The sequence below is a fragment of the Carica papaya genome, chromosome 9 (assembly GCF_054855325.1).
Source record: "Carica papaya isolate Zhongbai chromosome 9, ASM5485532v1, whole genome shotgun sequence".
In the NCBI taxonomy this organism is placed as follows: domain Eukaryota; kingdom Viridiplantae; phylum Streptophyta; class Magnoliopsida; order Brassicales; family Caricaceae; genus Carica; species Carica papaya.
Genome location: NC_142317.1, coordinates 23,775,692 through 23,794,216, shown reverse-complemented (window position 1 = coordinate 23,794,216; position 18,525 = coordinate 23,775,692). Strand labels below are relative to the sequence as shown.

The 18,525-nt window shown below is 35.5% G+C and overlaps 1 protein-coding gene and 2 pseudogenes across 11 annotated transcripts in view; 1 reads left to right on the top strand and 2 right to left on the bottom strand.

The window, feature by feature from the left end:
- Positions 1–388: 388 nt before the first annotated feature.
- LOC110816845 (adenylylsulfatase HINT1-like) lies at positions 389–3,098 on the bottom strand (annotated as a pseudogene). The gene is made up of 5 exons (XR_015816602.1): positions 3,040–3,098; positions 2,500–2,545; positions 2,349–2,436; positions 767–884; positions 389–655 (listed from the first exon to the last, which is right to left on the bottom strand). The product of XR_015816602.1 is annotated as an adenylylsulfatase HINT1-like (transcript).
- Positions 3,099–3,476: 378 nt separating this feature from the next.
- Positions 3,477–4,772, bottom strand: LOC110816835 (cyclin-B1-2-like; annotated as a pseudogene).
- Positions 4,773–5,040: 268 nt separating this feature from the next.
- The window catches only part of LOC110816819 (uncharacterized), a 92,054-nt gene continuing 78,569 nt past the window's right edge, over positions 5,041–18,525 (top strand). Inside the window, exons 1-5 of one of the 10 annotated variants that reach the window (XR_015816223.1) lie at positions 5,049–5,530; positions 6,087–6,237; positions 6,564–10,197; positions 10,554–10,737; positions 10,827–11,212. Coding sequence is in view for 9 of the 10 variants with exons in the window: in XM_088211025.1 (XP_088067151.1) it covers positions 6,340–6,360; positions 6,546–6,824 (300 nt within the window). In the remaining variant the exon portion in view is untranslated. Of the gene's footprint in view, positions 5,531–6,086; positions 6,238–6,313; positions 6,375–6,545; positions 10,198–10,553; positions 10,738–10,826; positions 11,213–18,525 lie in introns of those variants that run through there. The other 9 variants (XM_088211025.1, XM_088211024.1, XM_088211027.1 and 6 more) reach the window with 9 other exon arrangements.

Below are 18,525 nucleotides of genomic sequence, written 5' to 3'. Positions count from 1 at the left end.
ACTTCTAATCTCAGTTATATATATAATTGGAACTCAAATATTTGTAAGAGATTTGTATTAATTTGCTCTACTGTATATAATTTTTATCATGCACTTGTAATTTTATTTTTGTATCTAACACCCACATGTTTTAATTAACATTTGAGATTTCACAATATCGCAGACAGATTCAACAATATCAGAGCTAATCCAACAACATATATTATATTATCTGGACCACCAACTTCTTGTTTCAAGAACTTTAAGCCATTTCAATTTGCCAAAAGTTTCAATCTTCAAAATGCAGCAATGGAAGCTTAGTAGAATCCCAATTACCACCTTTTCATTTAGACGATTGAAATAATCAATCCATGCTTAAAAACAAAAGAGCAGCAACCAAACAGAGAAGTAAAAAGTCCAGATACTAGTAGTAGTCATACTCTAAACCCAATTCAAGGTTGGTACATTACTTCGTCTTCCATACAGTTTATGTCATCACAATAACATTGTAAACAGCAGTTTATTTTCAAACCTATATACCACAGACAGACAGTAACATGATAATACCAGAGAGCGTCTTCTGACTCAAAATCAAACATCAGTTCATTTTAGCCAGGTGGCCAGTTCATTTGTCGCTCCCCAAGAAGATGGACATGAATGTGGTAGACAGATTGACCTGCAATAGAACATTCGGCATTAATAATCCTCACTCAGTCTGTAAACAAACATATTTGTATCTCTGTGTACAGCCCATGTGCATTGAGATTTAAGATGAAGGATTACGTACATCCTCTAGGACCATCATTGATCACAATCCTGAAGCCATCATCAAGACCTTCCTGTTTGGCAACAAGCTTGGCAGTGTAAAGAAGGCGGCCTAATATCTCATATTGCCTCTCTTCAGCCTAGAAAACAAAAAATAAAAATAAAAAAACACGATCAGAAAGTGCTTTAGCTTTATGAAGAGGCTAAAATATTCTGAACAGGAAAATCTTTGAAGTTCTTTCACCAAATAACAAGATAAAAAATGGTCAATCACTAGAATAAATCTTTATTATCAAATTTCCCCTCCACTCTTTATTTTTTAACCTTTGGAAAATAATCCTAATGTTGCATTTTTCACAAAAATCTTTAAAATGTTTCCAGTGTTAAATTTCCTTTTTAACTTTCAATTAAAACACTAACTCCAAACGTATAGCAAAGAAACCCTTAGCAAAGAATGGCACATGACTCCTAACAGCTTTTACAAACAAAAGAAAATGTAAAAGTTGCAGCAACAAAGTTCAACATAAGGAAACATTTGACAATTGGTAATCCTCACCCAGAGTTCTGGGTATTATGACAAGCTCACGATAATGACAAGATCACATTAAAGCAAACAACAACAGGAAGACTCTTTGAAGCATTTACATCTAATTGCTAGCCGCAAATTACAATTCACAAGAGTAAGAGACATCAAGATATTCAGGCCGTGAGGCTCAATTTCTGATGTTGTGCCTCATATTCAAGGTTTTTGCAGGTCTACATAAATCTAACGCAAAAACTAAGCCAAGCTGTTCATTTGAGAAATGCATCAAAAGAAAGTAATTGACTTTTTTCTCCAAACATACAACTTTACTTGGCATGGAAAACAAAATATGTTTGAGAAGTATACAATAGGAAAGTAAAGAGATATTTTCTGTTTCATTAGTTTGAACACCTTGAAAAATAAAGAGATGCCAAGTATACTTAACACAAGATAAAATTTCATGAAAATATATAATTGCTGGCAAAGCATATTTAACATTAGTCAATCAAGAATGAAGGTCATCATAGTTGTCCCTGACTAAGCCTCCACACCTTTTTATCCTCTTTTCTATTTCACGGCATCAGTCCTTAGGTTTTTTATCCCAAAATCAATCACTGATCTTCCAAGATACTCATGTAACCAAATTCATATGCCGTCACTTGAAATAGAGGCCAATCAAATGTAGCCTACCTTTTCTCTTCTGTTTTAGGTGAATGTCTGCGGTCTTTGTTTTAAAAGACAAAACCCTGTCCGTCAGATTACGCCCAGCTTCCCTTCTCTTACAAAGTGTTAAATGTCATATCAAAATATGTCTTTTACAAATGCAAACTTATGCTGTTAGTTGTATTCCCCAACCCAAATAAGCTCTAACTTTTCCAAGATATCTCGGACATAAATACATCTTTGAGAAGCAGGTATTTGGAGATTAAAGTTCTCAAAAACTGTTTCTAAAGAAATATTCTAACATACGTTTCTCCAGTTCCTTCCCCTTACTTCAAAGGGATTTGCGATCCTAAAAATTGCCAACACTAATAAATTGGTGCCATTTGAAACATAAGAGAACAATGAACTGAGAATATACCATAGATAATCCAGTTAAGCCATCCTTGACTTTAGATATAATTATAATGTGTGTGAGCTTGCGGAGAAACGTCCCTAGAAGCTAAGGCCTATCAAAGCCATGAAAATGTACAACAAATGCGTTGGAATATTGCAAGAATTTTTCTTAAGACAATGTTTATCAACAACTGAAATCCACTGGAGAGAGGGGACAAACAACTGGTGTGAAGGAAAAATCGTGAAAGTAGCTTTTCATCCTCATAAACCACAGTAGATGGTATTTCTTTGTTGATGATTTTGTCAAATATACATTTGAAACAAAAAGATTACGAAATTAATAAAATTTATGGACATGTTTGGTTGTGGTGAAGTCAACCTAGATGACAACTTCCACAAGCCTCCGAAAAGATCCAAGACAAAATTAACCATTTTCGAACTTAAGACAACTTGTTGTTTCAAGCTCCATTAGGTTCTCATAATCTGCCCTCTCGTGTAAGAAGGAAACTTAACCGGAAAATTGATGCATCCCCAAAAGGATTATCAAAAGATGCAGAATGCACATGAAAAAATTCGAATCATCACTTGATGAAGTCCAGCTTTTTAAAAAGGATCCTTGATGACGAATGAAATTTGACCCATCATAGACAGACTCCAGTGAGATCAGAAACTAATGGATGAGAGAGAAGGGGGCTGGGAGAATGCCGACTGCTTACATGGTTGAGGAATCGGAAGGAGGAGTAGCGGCAAGAGTAGCTTCTTTCTCAGAAGCCATGGCGGCCGAGAAATGGGAAGAAAGTACAGCAGGCGTCAATATTTTTAATGATTTTCATTTTTATATTTCATTTCATTTTCTTATTTTTCTAAAAAAAACGTTGATTTTTTTTTTTTTAAATGACAGGAATTGAAATATTTTTAATTTAATTACTCAATTTTGATAGAGAAATTGCAGTATTTTTTTTCATACCACTTGAATTTTGTTAGAGAAAAATATTAATTGAGGCAAATTAGAAAAGAAGAAAAAAGAGATGCAAAAAAGAATTCAAACACCAAAATTATGTTCAATTTACAAAACCAAAGGAAAAAAATCATCTTTTTTCCACAACTTTGAGCGACAACATATTCAATTTACACCAAGAAAGCTAAGAGAGCTTTAAGCAGCTGACGACTTTTGCGCAGGCAATAGACTCTTTGCAAGGGCACGTAAAGCCACTTGGCCTCTTTGCGCATTCGAATACTTTCTGTGAACTGTTTGGAGTTTCCTCACTATCTCCAGCCTTTTTGTGTAGATAAACCAGCAATTTGGCACATTCCCTGTCAATAACCAAAAAAAATTTCCCATCAATCTTTTCTTTTTCCTCATCCTCTCCACAGACCCTGAAGAATACATCAACAAAGGGAGGATTTGATTTCAACTATTTACTTCAGCTCGAATTATGTGTAAGTGGTGTGGACTTTAAGGGTCTCTATCCAAACAGGGGTCTGGTTCAGAGTACATCTAACTGTATACACGGTTGACGCAGCTACCAATGATGGGCAATACTTTATCGTCTCATAGTGCATTATACCGAGTTTAGCAAGAAACTTTACTATGTTTTCCATCTATTCATTAATCAAAATTATATAACTAAAGCCTTTTTATATAAGATATAATCCAAGGAGAAAACACTGGTTTTGTTACTTACTTCTTTATTTGGAATTGATGCTTTGATAAACTGGACAAGGAACACATAGTGTGTTGGCACTATCAAGTACCATTCCAACTCACCTAGTATCATTTTCTCCATCATCAATATCTATTGGTGAATGTATGCATTATCTGTAATATAGACCAGGTCATTCACCTGTAAAATTTAGTCTTTTAATATTTAGCTGAACATTTGCTGCAAGGAACCTTCATATATATGTAAGTGTAGGAAGAAAGTATACGAACCTCAGGTGGCCAGATTTCTTTATATTTAGAAGTAATTAGCATGCACCTAAGTCAACCAATTGCAATTCTCTCCTGGGCACAATTTTTGCAAAAAGGAACTTATCAATTATATTGATAGTCAGATACAAGGTTTTATTAGAGAGTTCAAACTTGTGATGGACTTTTATCAACCAGTCCACCAGAATGACTTTAATTTTCTCATTGATCTCACATTGCATTTACTTGTAGTTATGTGGCCTGCTCTTGTCCTGCATCACGACCCACAAGTTATAATCATGGTTATTAACCTCAAATGACATTTCTTTAAAAAAAATGAAGGGAAAAGAACTTGTTCTACCTCATCAAATTTGTATATTTCCTCAACATATTCAACCCTATCTAAATGATCATCAACATCTGCTGTATCAATGTCAATAATTTGTTCTTTTGGTCTGCTGGCCAGACCACAAGCAGCCTGCAAGATCAATAACCAGATTAGCTATTAAAATTGTATTAAGATTGTAACACCCTGCTCATCACTGTACCTAAATAATTTAGAAACCCTATTTGTTCGGGCCTTTAGTCACGTTAAACTGAATTAATTTACATTGTTTAATATTTATCGTATTTTATAATTTTGGTTGATTTTTATTTATTTTGTTTTTATTTAATTTTAAGTCTAAATCATTTAAATTAATTATAAAAATTGAGATAAAAATTGAAAAACCGCAAATTGGGAAGAAAATCTCGCAGGAAGACAAGTTGCCCGCACAGGTGTCAGGACCTATGTGCGTTTTGTTGCGCGTAGGCGGGCTGTCCGCGCGTCACCTTGCACGCGAACAGGCTCTGCACGCTGTGCGTGCATTGTCTGCGCACCATGCCTGTGCGGATAGGCCCTGTGCGCCTGGGGCCTGCGCACAGTAGGTTTGCACGCGCGACAGGAGGCATGTGTGCCTGCAGGCTAGCCTGTAGTGCGCCAGCTGGGGCACTGCTACCTTTTTTTCTCGTCCTTCAACTTTGCCTTGATCTTCACCGTTGGTCTTGAAAGAGATCCAACTACTACAAACTTTAAAAAATTCGATTGTTGTGAGGTTCAACAGCTTTTAAAAGGAGACCATCTCCCTCTTTTCTTTACTTCTTTTATAACCTAGATTAAAGCCACAGAGCCTTGTAGAGAGAAAAAGAGAGATAGAAAGGAGAAGAATGAGCAGAAGAAGAAGGCAAACAAAGAAAAAAAAAATAGAAACGGCCAGCAATGGCTTCAAGACCGATTAGTTCCCAACAAGCAATAAGAGGTGATTTGGTTACTCTCATTTTCTTGATCGGTTTTCTATAGGGCAGTCCAATCGATTAGGCTTCTCTCTTCTGTTGGTTCTTGTTGTTCTTACTTTTGTTTCTAGAAATACATGATTGGGTTTATGAGGTTCTCTCTTTCATGGGTTTTGTTAATCGCTTGTAAGATTGAGCATCTGAATGGACTAATCTTGGATTTTCAAAGGTTTTGATTGGGTTTCTGTTTCAACACCCATTTGATCGTCCGATTTGATTTCCGATCCTCTATTTTTTTTCAAGTTATTGTTCACGGCTTTTCATAATCTAGGATTTGATTGATCATGTCAGTCATTTTTGGATTTGAGACTTTCCACTTGTTTTTGTGACTCACATTAGTAGAATCTAGATCAACTGTTCCATTAAAGGATCATTAATCTTTTACTGAGTTTACAACCAAACAAAATCTTTGTTTGGTTTAATCTTTGGGACTGGTTCTCAGATTATTTTCTTGATCTAAACAAAACAATATTTCTTTAACGAATCTTGTTCTCTATCTTAATAAATTTGTTTCTATAATAGGTGTGGCAGATTTAGGAGGAGCAGGAAAGCAATAGAAGAAAGCTGTTGCAGACGGAAGAAACCGACATGCTCTTGGCGATATTGGTAATCTTGTCACTGTTAGAGGCATTGAAGGGAAGCCTCTGCTTCAAGTCTCTCGCCCTATCACTAGGTTGATTTTTTTTGTCAAGATTTTTACATCTACCCATTTCAAGTTTCTTCCCTTTTTTTTGATCCTTATTATTTAGGAGTTTCTGCGCACAACTATTAGCCAATGCTCAAGCGGCTGCTGTGGGTGAGCACAACAAGGTTCTTTAATTATACACCTCTTATCTGGTTGTTCGTATTTACATTTCTGATTTTTCAGGAGAATTAGGTTTTTGGGATTCATTACTTTGCTCTAAAAGCTTTAGGGTTTTAAGGACAGGTTTTGTATCTTAAATTTTTTTGCTTCAAATTGGGATTGATTTTGTTCTGCAGGCTTGCTTTGAAATGCAGAAACAAATTTGTGTTAAGGTTCAGAAGGCCTCAGTTGCTGTTGCTGGAGCTGCAATGAACAAAAGAGTTGTGATACCAAAAACAGGTGAGAAGAAAGCCATTGTTAAGCTAAAGCCTGATGAAGTAATAGTGAGAAGCCTAGACATAGAAGAAAAGGTGAATGCTAGAAAGCAAGAAAAAGCTCCAATCAACAAGAATAAGGATACAGAAGGATCATCCAAGAAGATTTCTTACACTTCAATCCTAACTGCTCGAAACAAGGTGACATTCAACATCTTGTCTCCATTATTCTTTTGGGTAAATCTTTGTGGCATCCCAAGTGTTAATTAAGGCAAATGAGTGTCAGATACAGATTCAGAATAACGAGTGCATGATAAAATTTATGCAGCAGAACAAAATTATTACAAATCCCTTACAAATACATATGAGTTCCAATACATACATATATTGAGGTCAGAAGTTGCTGCAAAATATAAAACAAAACATAAGACTCACTTTTTTCACTATGCTATTGGACTCATCAGAGTGTGAGAACAATCATGTACTCAGACTTGTGGATCCATGGGATCCTCATAAACTTCCAAGGGTAGGTCAGCTTGTGGTTCCTCACTTTCTTCTTCATTTGGGGGAAGAGCCATGAAAAGAGTGAGTTCCATATATTCAATAAGGAAAACAGAATTATTAACATTGTAAGATTTCAAAGTTCATTATTTTAGCTTACCATTTAACCTCTTTGTTTATCTATATCACATTATGACAAACCACTTATTTGTTAAGAAAATGTTAATACATACAACCAAACATACATTATGCCAGATAGTAGAGAAAATCAAATAAATCATGAAATGCTCAGATTTTTGTGTCATGCTTCACGAAGTAGTTACAACTTCCATCTTTGAGAGCAGACACAGATTTCTAACTACCCTAGTGGAATGACTAGATCATATATAGATACAATAATTTGCTCAGACCCATTTCCTGCTGGCAAAACTATGGTACAATCTATGACTACGGTCGCACCAGCTATAGTGGCCCTAACAGATATCTACAGTCACGATATTAGTTAGCTATGGGTGACCCCTACATATAGTGCAATACCACTCTCATCAGAAGGTATGCCGTCATCCACTGAAAGCAGTTCTCTTATGTTTTTTCAGACCAGATAGGGGAGGAAAAAATAGATACCCAGAAGGGTAAGGGGAACAGATACCCCTCAGAGATAAAAAGTTTAACGAGACACTTGATACAATGTGCATGTCAATATAGATACACCTCGGTCCATACAAGCTTCATTCTACTTTTTTTTTTGTTTCTTTTATACTTTTTAGTGTTACTGATTACATATTATATTTATTACATGTAAATTCATCAACTGTCTGCAATTCACATAGCATGCTTGAAAATAAGAATAATTCAACTTATCTGAACACAGAGGCATACAAAACGCGCAAAATAACAATCATATTAAATTAGTTTATCTAAAAATACTTCTTAAGATGTCAAAAGAAATACTAGATTTCTTACCAAAACCTCAATGTTTTCTCCTTCACCATTTTCCTTTCTTTTTCTTCTTCTCTCACTAGACTACAATCTCTCTCTCTCTCTCTAAGTCTTTGAAAAATGAAAGAATGGAAGTGTAGAGAGGGAGGGGGAAGGATAATTTATAGAGTTTTGAAACCATCGAATTCGTGCCAAGTGACGAAATCCGATGAAGAGAGAGGAAAAAAAGTGCTCGGCACGAAAAATGGAGGAGGGCCTCTTCCACCAACGGTGGCGACGTGCCGCCCGAGGCAGTGTCGGCGCACAAAGGTTTTTTTTACAGGGTTAGGCCTGTATCTATTTCCTTTTTATTGTGACCAAGCCTAACATTTTTATATGGGCCAACTCTTAAGTGGATTTATGGTGAAGGTAAATTGATTCTTAATATCGATATCATGTCAAATGACCCAATTAATTGAAATGGTGAGCAAATCAGCCACAAATGAAGCAATCAATTAAACTAGCAAAATCATTACAATTGACGATTAGGCAAACTAAAAAAACCGATGGCTAAAAGAATGGCAGCTAGGATTAGTTAAAACCCAACTATACATTCTTTTCAGTCATGGTGCAAAACACACATACATATCACTCAAAACACTTGTAGAGTTAGATTTATGATTTTATACTTTGTCATCTAGTCCAGCAACAATAATCTGTAAAATTCAGAATCATCTATTTTTCGAACCTTCCTTGAAGTTAAACAAAAGAAAATAACAGAATAGCAGGTAAACATAAGAACTTTTCTCCATCATAGGTTGGCCAATTGAAGTAAATACAAAGTAGTATGTTAATCAGAAATTGAGAGATATACTCACATTGAAATCGTGAGCGTATTTCCTTATAAGGACAATTGCTGCATTCCATTCTAGTTCAAATTCAAATGTTAATACAAATGAGAGCCCTTTTTTTGGTTTCCAAAACAACGACTTGGCTGGAGCATTAGCATCACCTCCGAATTCGCTTAGCTAAAAGGCCATCAAGTCAGGTATAGATAATAAGAAATGCCTGTTGATAGTAGCAGTTTCTTTTAAATCATATAACTTTGAAGAAGCAAAAGTTTAGAGGAAACTAGTATACCACATTCAAGACATCCAGTAACTAATTTCCAATTTCTCTTATTCCATTAAGATGTTCAACAGAAACGTATACAGTCAGCAAGAAGCTTACCTACATTAAGGTTGAATAAATATCTCAAGCCTTTATGATCCATCCCCTTCAAAGCTTTATCCTCGTCTTTCCAACATTAAATATATGTGTAGAGTGAGATGTATGGTCTTGTTCGTTCATATGAGAAATAACTACCTACCAAAACATAACATCAAAACTTGATCAGAGCCTGAGTACGGAAACAATTTTGTTTCATCAGTTCAAGACTGCTTGACATTTTCAAAGAATCATAAACAAATTCAGTCCTTTTTCTTTTCGTGTATCTATTTTGCATCTAAACCACTTTACTGGATTATTCCATGGATCATAGTCGTTAAATTGACATTTGAGAAGTTAAAAACATTACAAGGCTGTGGGACAGTTCATAAATCCCATCACAAATTCCATATTTTTTGGGAATTACCATTTTCTTATCAACTTAACTTTTACATGGTTTTTTAGAGTCTTTATTATGTTGCAGGATTTAAGTAAGGAAAGTCCACAAAACTTGTTGTACACATTTAAAGACAAAAGACCATGATTCCATTAATTGTTGGGTTTTAAATTTACCATATGGGCTTATATATATAAATTACTGTGCATAAAAGGCTACCAGATTAACGAGGTCTAGTTAAGAGTGATCCGATATGGTTAAGGGTATATTGGATTTCAATGCATCAAATTAAATTGTGAGTTTTATTTTATGTGTAGAGACTAAATTTATAATTCTTAATTTTATGATGGGTCAAACTAGGAATATAAAAAATTTATAGGCAGAGTTTGCCTATAAATAGATGGTTATGGTCTCCAAATTATATGTAAGACTTTTTTTTTTCTATTCTAATATTTCGTCACCAGAAATAGAGAGTGTAAAAACTCAAAAAGCTACGTGCTAATTTGGAAGATCTACCGTAGGACGTTCAAATTTCTTTCATTATGAATTCAGGTACATTTTCATATTTATTCTCTTTGATTCAGTACGAGATTTGTTTATATTTTTTTTTTTAAATCTAGTTTGATTTAATTTTAACAAGTGGTATCAGAGCTACCTCGTATTAAATTCTTGAGATTCGATATTTTTTTTTTCAAATTCAAATACATGTGGTTGTGTTTTATTTTAAGATCTGAAATATATATAATTTTTGCGTTGATTTTATTTTTGTTTTTAATTTTTGGATTAATTTTTTAAACAAAAATTTTGAATTAAGAAACAATTTTTGGAAAAATTATTTTCTTTTTAAGTTTTATGCATTAAGAAAAATAAATTATGGATTCAAATGCAAGTATATATATATATAACAGAAAAAAGAAGAAAAAAATGCATACAAAAGGAGGTCGATCAGCCTCCCAGTTGCAGGTGTGAAGCCGCGCCAGGCGGCGTGACAGAGAAGTAGCCCTTCTAATCGCGGTGTGCATAGAAAAAGCGGCAGCCATGGTTGCCGCATGAAGGAAGAAGATGAAGAAAGAAAAGAAAAGAAAAAAAAAGGTTTGTTTTTTCTTCTAATTTGGTTTTCAGGCCGTGGGACCAAATAATATAAAATTTATTTTGTCTTTTCTTTTGGACTATGGTTGTAGACAACATAAAAAAAAGGGAGAAAGAAAAAGGAGGGGAGGGGAGGCCTGCGTGCGGGCTGGGCCCGACCCGATCCAAATATGATCTGGTCCAGACTCGGCCAGTTAATTATCAACGTTTTGATCGGTCAATGGTCAATGTTTAATAGGTCAACATCAAAGGAAAGACTTTGACCGACCAACGGTCAACGATCAATGTTGACTTTTATTGGTCAATAGTTTGACTAAAAAAAATTTAAGGGGGTCTATTTTCAGGATAATTTTGGTTATTATTTATGAATATTTTTCTTTCTTGTACAAAATGAATTTGATATAATTTTAAATTTAAGTATTGGTATATGTATATGGATTCTGAAATGAATCGATTTATACATGTCGCTAAAGTGATATCTCTTGTCTTAAGTTGATTTATTTAGAATGTAAATAGTTATATATGTGTATTTTATGTGAATGTTAATCGACCCAATAGAAAATTAATGTTTAACATAATTGCATTCCAATTGTGAGTAATAAATATGTGATAATTATTTAGTTTTTTGCATGTGACCTATAAATCGACCCAAAGAAAAATTTACTGTTTGGTGTGATGTTCTTACTGTCAGTATTTAATTACTATCACAAAATATCACTCACAAGTTAATGTTCTGTCCAAACATAGAGTGTTAATAGAGTGTTCGATATCTTAAGATGAGATTTGCCTATATTTAAATTCATTATTATTGTTTATGGTTTAAGGTTTAATATGAGTAATGATTGATTGAATATTATTTGTTCCTTATTTAATTTCATTTTTTGTTGTAAGTATCACTGCGAATGTTAATTCCATCCCAATGTTGAACGACACAAACTTAAAGACATGAAAAAACAGTGTTTGACTTGTTCTTGGAGTTATGGATCTGGATTGAGTTTTATGGGTCGATCCACATGCTCCACTTACTCCTAACAATACTTTTGAGGAAAAGAAGAGTTTAAAAGATGGGATCGATCGAACCGTATAAGTTTGTTGGTAATGCAACAGTCCATTCTAGAAGTTTTTAGAGGCACTATGTTCGACGATCACTTCAGCTGAAGATTTTCTTGCATCCATCGAGCAACATTTCACAAGGAGTGATAAGACCAAAGCTTGTACACTTTTAGCGAATCTTGTTTTCATGAGATATAAAGGGAAATGAAACATAAGAGAGTATATAATGGAAATATCTCACGTACATGTTAAGCTCAAGGCACTCAAATTGGATTTATAAGAAGAATTATTGGTGTACTTTCTTTTGATCTCCCTTCCTCCACACTTTAATCATTTTAAGGTGAGCTGCAACTGCTAGAAGGAATCTTGGATTCTCAATGAGCTTATCTCATACTGTGTTTGAGAGGAGAAAAAGGTTAAAGTGTAAGAAAACAAAGAATGCTCATCTAGCTATGATATCAAAGGACAAGAAGAATAAGAATAAGAAAATAGGTAAAAATGTTGCGGTTTTAGTGCAACAGAAAAAAAGCAAAATGAATAAAATGATAGTGTCTGTTTCTTCTATAAAGCTCCATGTATTAGGAGAAGAAATGCGTCAACTATTAAATGTGAGGCACAAAAAATGTATGTTTGTTAATTTTATTTGTTCTGAGGTTAATTTAACATCTGTACCTAGACACACATGGTGGATAGATTTTAGTGCAACTACTCACATCAGTGTGTTCATGCAAGATTACCTTTGTTACCACAAGCTAAGTGAAGGTGTCAGATTCATTTATGTCGGCGATGGCAAACTAGTGAAGGTGGAAGTAATTGACACATTTGGATTATTATTAAGAACTGAATATTATTTAGATTAGACTTATGTTGTATAGTCATTTAGACAGAATTTGATTTCTATTTCTGTATTAGATAAATTTGGTTATTTTTATTCTGTTGAAAATGAAATATTTAGTCTTTATTATAATTCCAATATGGTTGGTACTGCTTTTTTATCAGTTCATGATAATCTTTATTTGTTAGATTAATTACTTCTTAAAATAAATCATTGCATGTGGGTACAAGAGGTTCCAAGCATAAATTAACCTATGAGAATTCTACCTTATTGTAACACAAGATATTAGGTCATATCTCTAAAGGGAGAATAGAGAAGCTTATGTTGAATGAAATTCTTGATCCCTTTGATTTTACAGATTTTGATAGATGTGTCAACTGCATCAAGGGAAAACATACAAACATCAGGAGATTGGGTGCCAATAGGGCTATGGACGTATTGGAGTTGATTCATACAGATATTTGTGGGTCATTCTCTGCGGCTTCTTGGAATGGTCAACAATACTTCATAACGTTCATGATGACTATTCTAGATATGGCTACTTTTATCTCAGTCATGAGAAATCACAATCCCTGGATGTGTTCAACAGTTTTAAGGTAGAAGTTGAGAATCAACTCAACAAAAGAATTAAGGCTATTAGATCTGACTGTGGGGGTGAATGCTATAGTAGATATAACGGATCATGTTAACAATGTGCATGACCGTTTGTTAGATTTCTAGAGGAATGCAGTATCATCCCACAGTACACCATGCCAGGTTCGCCTAGCATGAATGGTGTTACTGAAAGACGAAACAGAACATTTAAAGATATAGTGAGGAGTATAATTAATCATTATGCCTTACCTAAATTAGTACGGGGAGATGCATTAAGGATCACAACATATTTACTCAATAGAGTTTTAACTAAAGTAACTATAAAGACCCATTATGAATTTTGAATGGGTAAAATGCCTAATTTAAGACATTTGCACATTTTGGAATGTCTAGTTGAAGGCAGACCCTATAAGCCACATAAAAAGAAACTAGATTTCAGAATTGTAAGTTCCTATTTTATTAGCTATTTTGAAAGATTCAGGGCTTAAAAGTTTTATGATCTCACTCATAAGACAATTTTTTGAGATGAAAAATGCCAAGTTCTTTGAGGATATTGAGTTTGCAAGGGGAGAGAGAGTTCGAGACTTTATCTTTGAAGAGAAATATATTGATATTCCCTCAGTTGTTCTTGACAATGATGAGGATTAGATTCTCATACCTTGTACTATTCAAGAAGTAAATCCAGATCAAGACAATGTCACATTATCTCCTGTTCATACTCAAGAAGCTATTCTAGAAGAACAAACTACACAGTCTCAAGAACTAATGCCATTAAAAAGTTCCACTAAAGAGAAGAGAAATGCAATTTTGAATGATTATATTGTATTTCTCCAAGAACATGAAGATGACATTGAAATGATGGAAGATGATCCAATCAACTTCCGTCAAGGCATAGAAAGTTCTAATTCTTAGAAGTGGATTGATATAATGAATAAAGAGATTAAGTCCATGAAGGTCAATGACATTTGGGATTTTGTCCCATTGTCTATAGGTGCGAAACCTATTTGTTGCAAATGAATATTTAAGACTAAGAGGAATTCAAATGCCTCAGTATAGGTACAAGGCATATCTTGTCATTAAGAGCTTTACACAGAAAGAAGAAATTGATTATAAAGATATTTTGTGACATCCCAAGTACTAATTAAGGCAAATCGGTGTCAGATATAGATTCATAATAACGAGTGCATGATAAAATTTATGTAGCAGAACAAAAATCATTACAAATTCCTTACAAATATATATGAGTTCTAATACATACATATATTGAGCAAAGAAGTGGCTAAAAAAATATAAAGCGAAACATAAGGAACGGTCATGCACTCAGATTTGTGGATCCACGAGATTCTCATAGACTTCCAAGGATAGGTCAACCTGCGGTTCCTCACTTTGTTTCTTATCTAGGAGGGGGGTATGGAAAGAGTGAATTCCGTATGCTCAGTTAGAAAAATAATATTAAATTAACATCGTAAGATTTCAAAAATTAATTATTTTATCTTACCATTTAACTTCCTCGTTTACCTATCTCACATTATGAAAAACCATTTATTTGTTAAGAAAATGATAAGTTAAAATAGAAAATCAAACACACATCATGAAAGAGAATAGAAAAAATCAAATAAGTCATGAAATGCTTAGATTTTTTGTGTCATACTTCGCGAAGTCGTTATAACTTCCATCTCTAAGGCCAGATACAAATTTTCAATTACCTAAGTAAAATGATCAGATTAGATACAGATACGACAATTTGCTCAAACCCATTTTTGGCTGCCCAAACCATTGTACGATCTGTGACCACGATCGTACTAGTCATAGTGACCCTAATAGATATCTATAGGCACGATATTATTTAGCCACAGGTGACCCCTACAGATAGTGCGACATTACTCTTGTCAGAGGGTACGTCGTCATCCATTAGGAGAGGTCCTCTTATATCTTTCCTGACCAAATAGGGGAAGGGGAAACATATACCCTGAAGGGCAAGGGGAACAGATACCCTGAAGAGATAAAAAGCCTAACGAGACACTTGATGTAATATGTATGTCAATACAGATACACTTTGAACCATACATGCTTCATTCCATTTTTCTCTTTTTCGTTTCTTTTATAGGTTTACTATTTCTGATTATATATTCTATTTATACATGCAAATTCATCAAGTGTTTACAATTCACATAACATGCTTGAAAATAAGAATAATTCGACTCATCTGAATACAAAAACATACAAAACAGGCAAAATATCAATTATATTAAATTCATTTATCTAAAAATACTTCTTAAGACGTTGAAAGAAATATTAAATTTTTTACCGAAACCTTAATATTTTCTCCTTTACCATTCTCCTTTGTTTCTCTTCTTCTCACACTAGACTACTATATTTCTCTCTCTCTCTTTAAATGCTTGAAAGAATGGAAAAATGAAAGTGTGGAGAAGAAGGGAATGGGGAGGGCAATTTATAAAGTTTCGAAATCATCGGATTCAAGCCAAGTGGTGAAATCCGATGAAGAGAGAGGAGAAAAAGATGTTCGGCATGAGAAATACGGGAGGAGGGCCTCCTCCACCGGTGGTGGCGTGCTGCTTAAGGCATCAGTGGTGCACTACCCGAGGTGGTAGTGCTCCGATCGGTGCGCTGTAGGCTAGCCTGCAGGTGCACAGGCCTCCTGCCATACACACAAGGCCTTAGCGTGCTGGGCACCACATGCGCAAGCCTTTTACGCGCAAGCCCCTTGCGTATAGGACCTGTCCGCGCAAGCTTGCTGCACCGACGGTGCACGCACAGTGTGTGGCGCCTGTCCGTGCGCGAGGTGATATACGGACGGCCCACCTGTACGTGATAGGATGTGTATTGGTCCTGACCCCACGTCGTGCGCGCGGACGGGACGTGTGTGCTGTGCGCATGTCTCGTGCATGCATGCGCGCTGTGCACACATCCTCTGTGTGCGTGCGTGTAGAGGGGACGTGTGCACTGTGAGCACATCCTATGTGTGCATGCGTGCTTGCGGAAGGGACATGCACACTGTACACACGTTCTGCAGCTACTGTGCGTGCATGCGCACGCGCACAGTCCCCAACACCCGTGCGGGCAACTAGACTCCTCGCGAGATTTTTTTCGCGAGATTTTTTTCTTGATTTGCTATTTTTTGATTTTTTTTATCAATTTTCATTTTTAATTTAAATGAGTTAGAACAAAATTTTTTAAAATAAAATAATTTAAAATAAAATTTAAATAAAAATTAAATAAATAAAAGTAAACCAAAATTATGAATCACGATAAATATTAAGTATCATAAATTAATTAAGTTTAAAGTGGCCAAATGCTTCTTTCGGGGTAGGATGCTGCCATCGTACCTTCACCATGAGAATCGTCTTGTTACGTAAGACCTTATCGGTCCACTCTAAAATCTCCACAAGAATCTCCTCATAGGTTATATCAGCTTGTACCTGAACTCATCACAAGGAATAATATGAGATGGATCAAGGTGGTACCTCTTGAGCATCGAGACATAAAAGATATCATACACACCCGTGAACTCTCGGGATAGAGTGAGACGGTATGCCACGGGTTCAATGCACTTGATGATCAGAAAAGGTCCCACATAACGATGGCTCAACTTTCCTCTCTTCCCAAATCGCATCTTGCCTTTGTAGGGGTAGACTTTTAAGAAAACTTGATCTCCCACGGCAAACTCCAAGGGTCGCCTACGATTACCAGCGTAACTCTTTTGGCGGCTCTGGGCAGTTGCCAAATTTTTACGGATGATTGCGACCTTCTCAATGGTCTTCTGAATGAAGTCTGGTCTTAAGTGGCACTGATTCCCGACTTCACTCCAGTAAGTAGGGGAACGACATGGCCTTCTATACAATGCTTCATACAGGGCCATACTGATGCTGGAATGATAACTGTTATTGTAAGCAAATTCACAAAGAGGATGATACTCATACTAGTTATCACCAAAGTCAAGAATGTAAGGACACAACATGTCTTTCAATGTCTAGATCGTACGTTCTAACTGACCATCCATCTCAGGATGATAAGCAGTGCCGAAGTACAACCCAGACCCCAAAGCTTCTTGAAAACTGTTCCAAAAGTGAGAAGTGAATCAGGCGTCGCGGTTGGACACAATGAATGAGGGAACTCCATAAAGTCAAACAATCTCATCAACATATAGGCGGGCTAACTTACAGGTGGAGTATGTGGTTCGAATAGGTAGGAAATGGGAAGTCTTGGTTAGCCTATCCACGATGACCAAATGGCATTTCGACTAGAATAGGTCTTAGTTAATCTGGTGACAAAGTCCATAGTCACGTGCTGCCATTTCTATTCGAGAATCGAAAGACCCTATAGCAAGCCACTAGGTCTCTGATGTTCTGTCTTTATCTGTTGACAAGTGAAACATCATGAGATGTAGTCAATTATATCCTTTTTCATTCCTGGCCACCAATATTTTCATTTCAAGTCTCAATACATTTTTATATTCCCAGGATGAAAGGATAACTTGGAAGCATGAGTGGTCTTGAGTACATTTATATATATAGCAATGGGGACCCAAATTCAGTTATGAAATCTGAATATTAGAGATTGTGAAATCAGGAGATTCGTCAGAAATGAATTTATCCATATTTTTGATGAGTTTTGGGTCCATGGCCTGTGCTTTCCAAATTTTCATAAAGCGATTCGGTATGGCTCGGATATGGGCGAAATAGTTTCCCTTGTCGTAATAGCTAAGGTAGAGCACTTATACAATGTCCATCATATTCCAACTGGAGGCCATGGTTTGTGCTAGCATAACAGGCTCCTTTCAACTTAGGGCATCGATGACTATATTCCCTCTCTTGGGTTGATAAATGATCTGACAATTGTAATCCTTCAGAAGATCCATCCAGTGTCTTTGCCTCATGTTTAACTCCTGTTGAGAAAAAATGTACTTGAAACTCTTATAGTTAGTGTAGATTTCAAAGGTCTGACCATACAGGTAATGCCGCTATATCTTCAAGGTAAAGATAATGGCTGCCAACTCTAAGTTGTGGGTAGGGTACTTCTGCCATGAACTTTGAGCTGTCGGGATCCAAAGACGATTACTCTACCATACTGCATCAAGACACACTCCAAACTAATATGAGATGCATTATAATAAACTTGTAATCTCTTAATATCGTCAAGAAGGATTAGCACAGGAGCAGAGGTGAGACGGGCTTTAGTTCCATAAAGCTTTTATAGCACTCATAATTCTAAACGAAAGATACGCCCTTTTAGGTGAGTCAAGTCATAGGGAAAGCAATCTTGGCGAATCCATCAATGAATCATCGGTA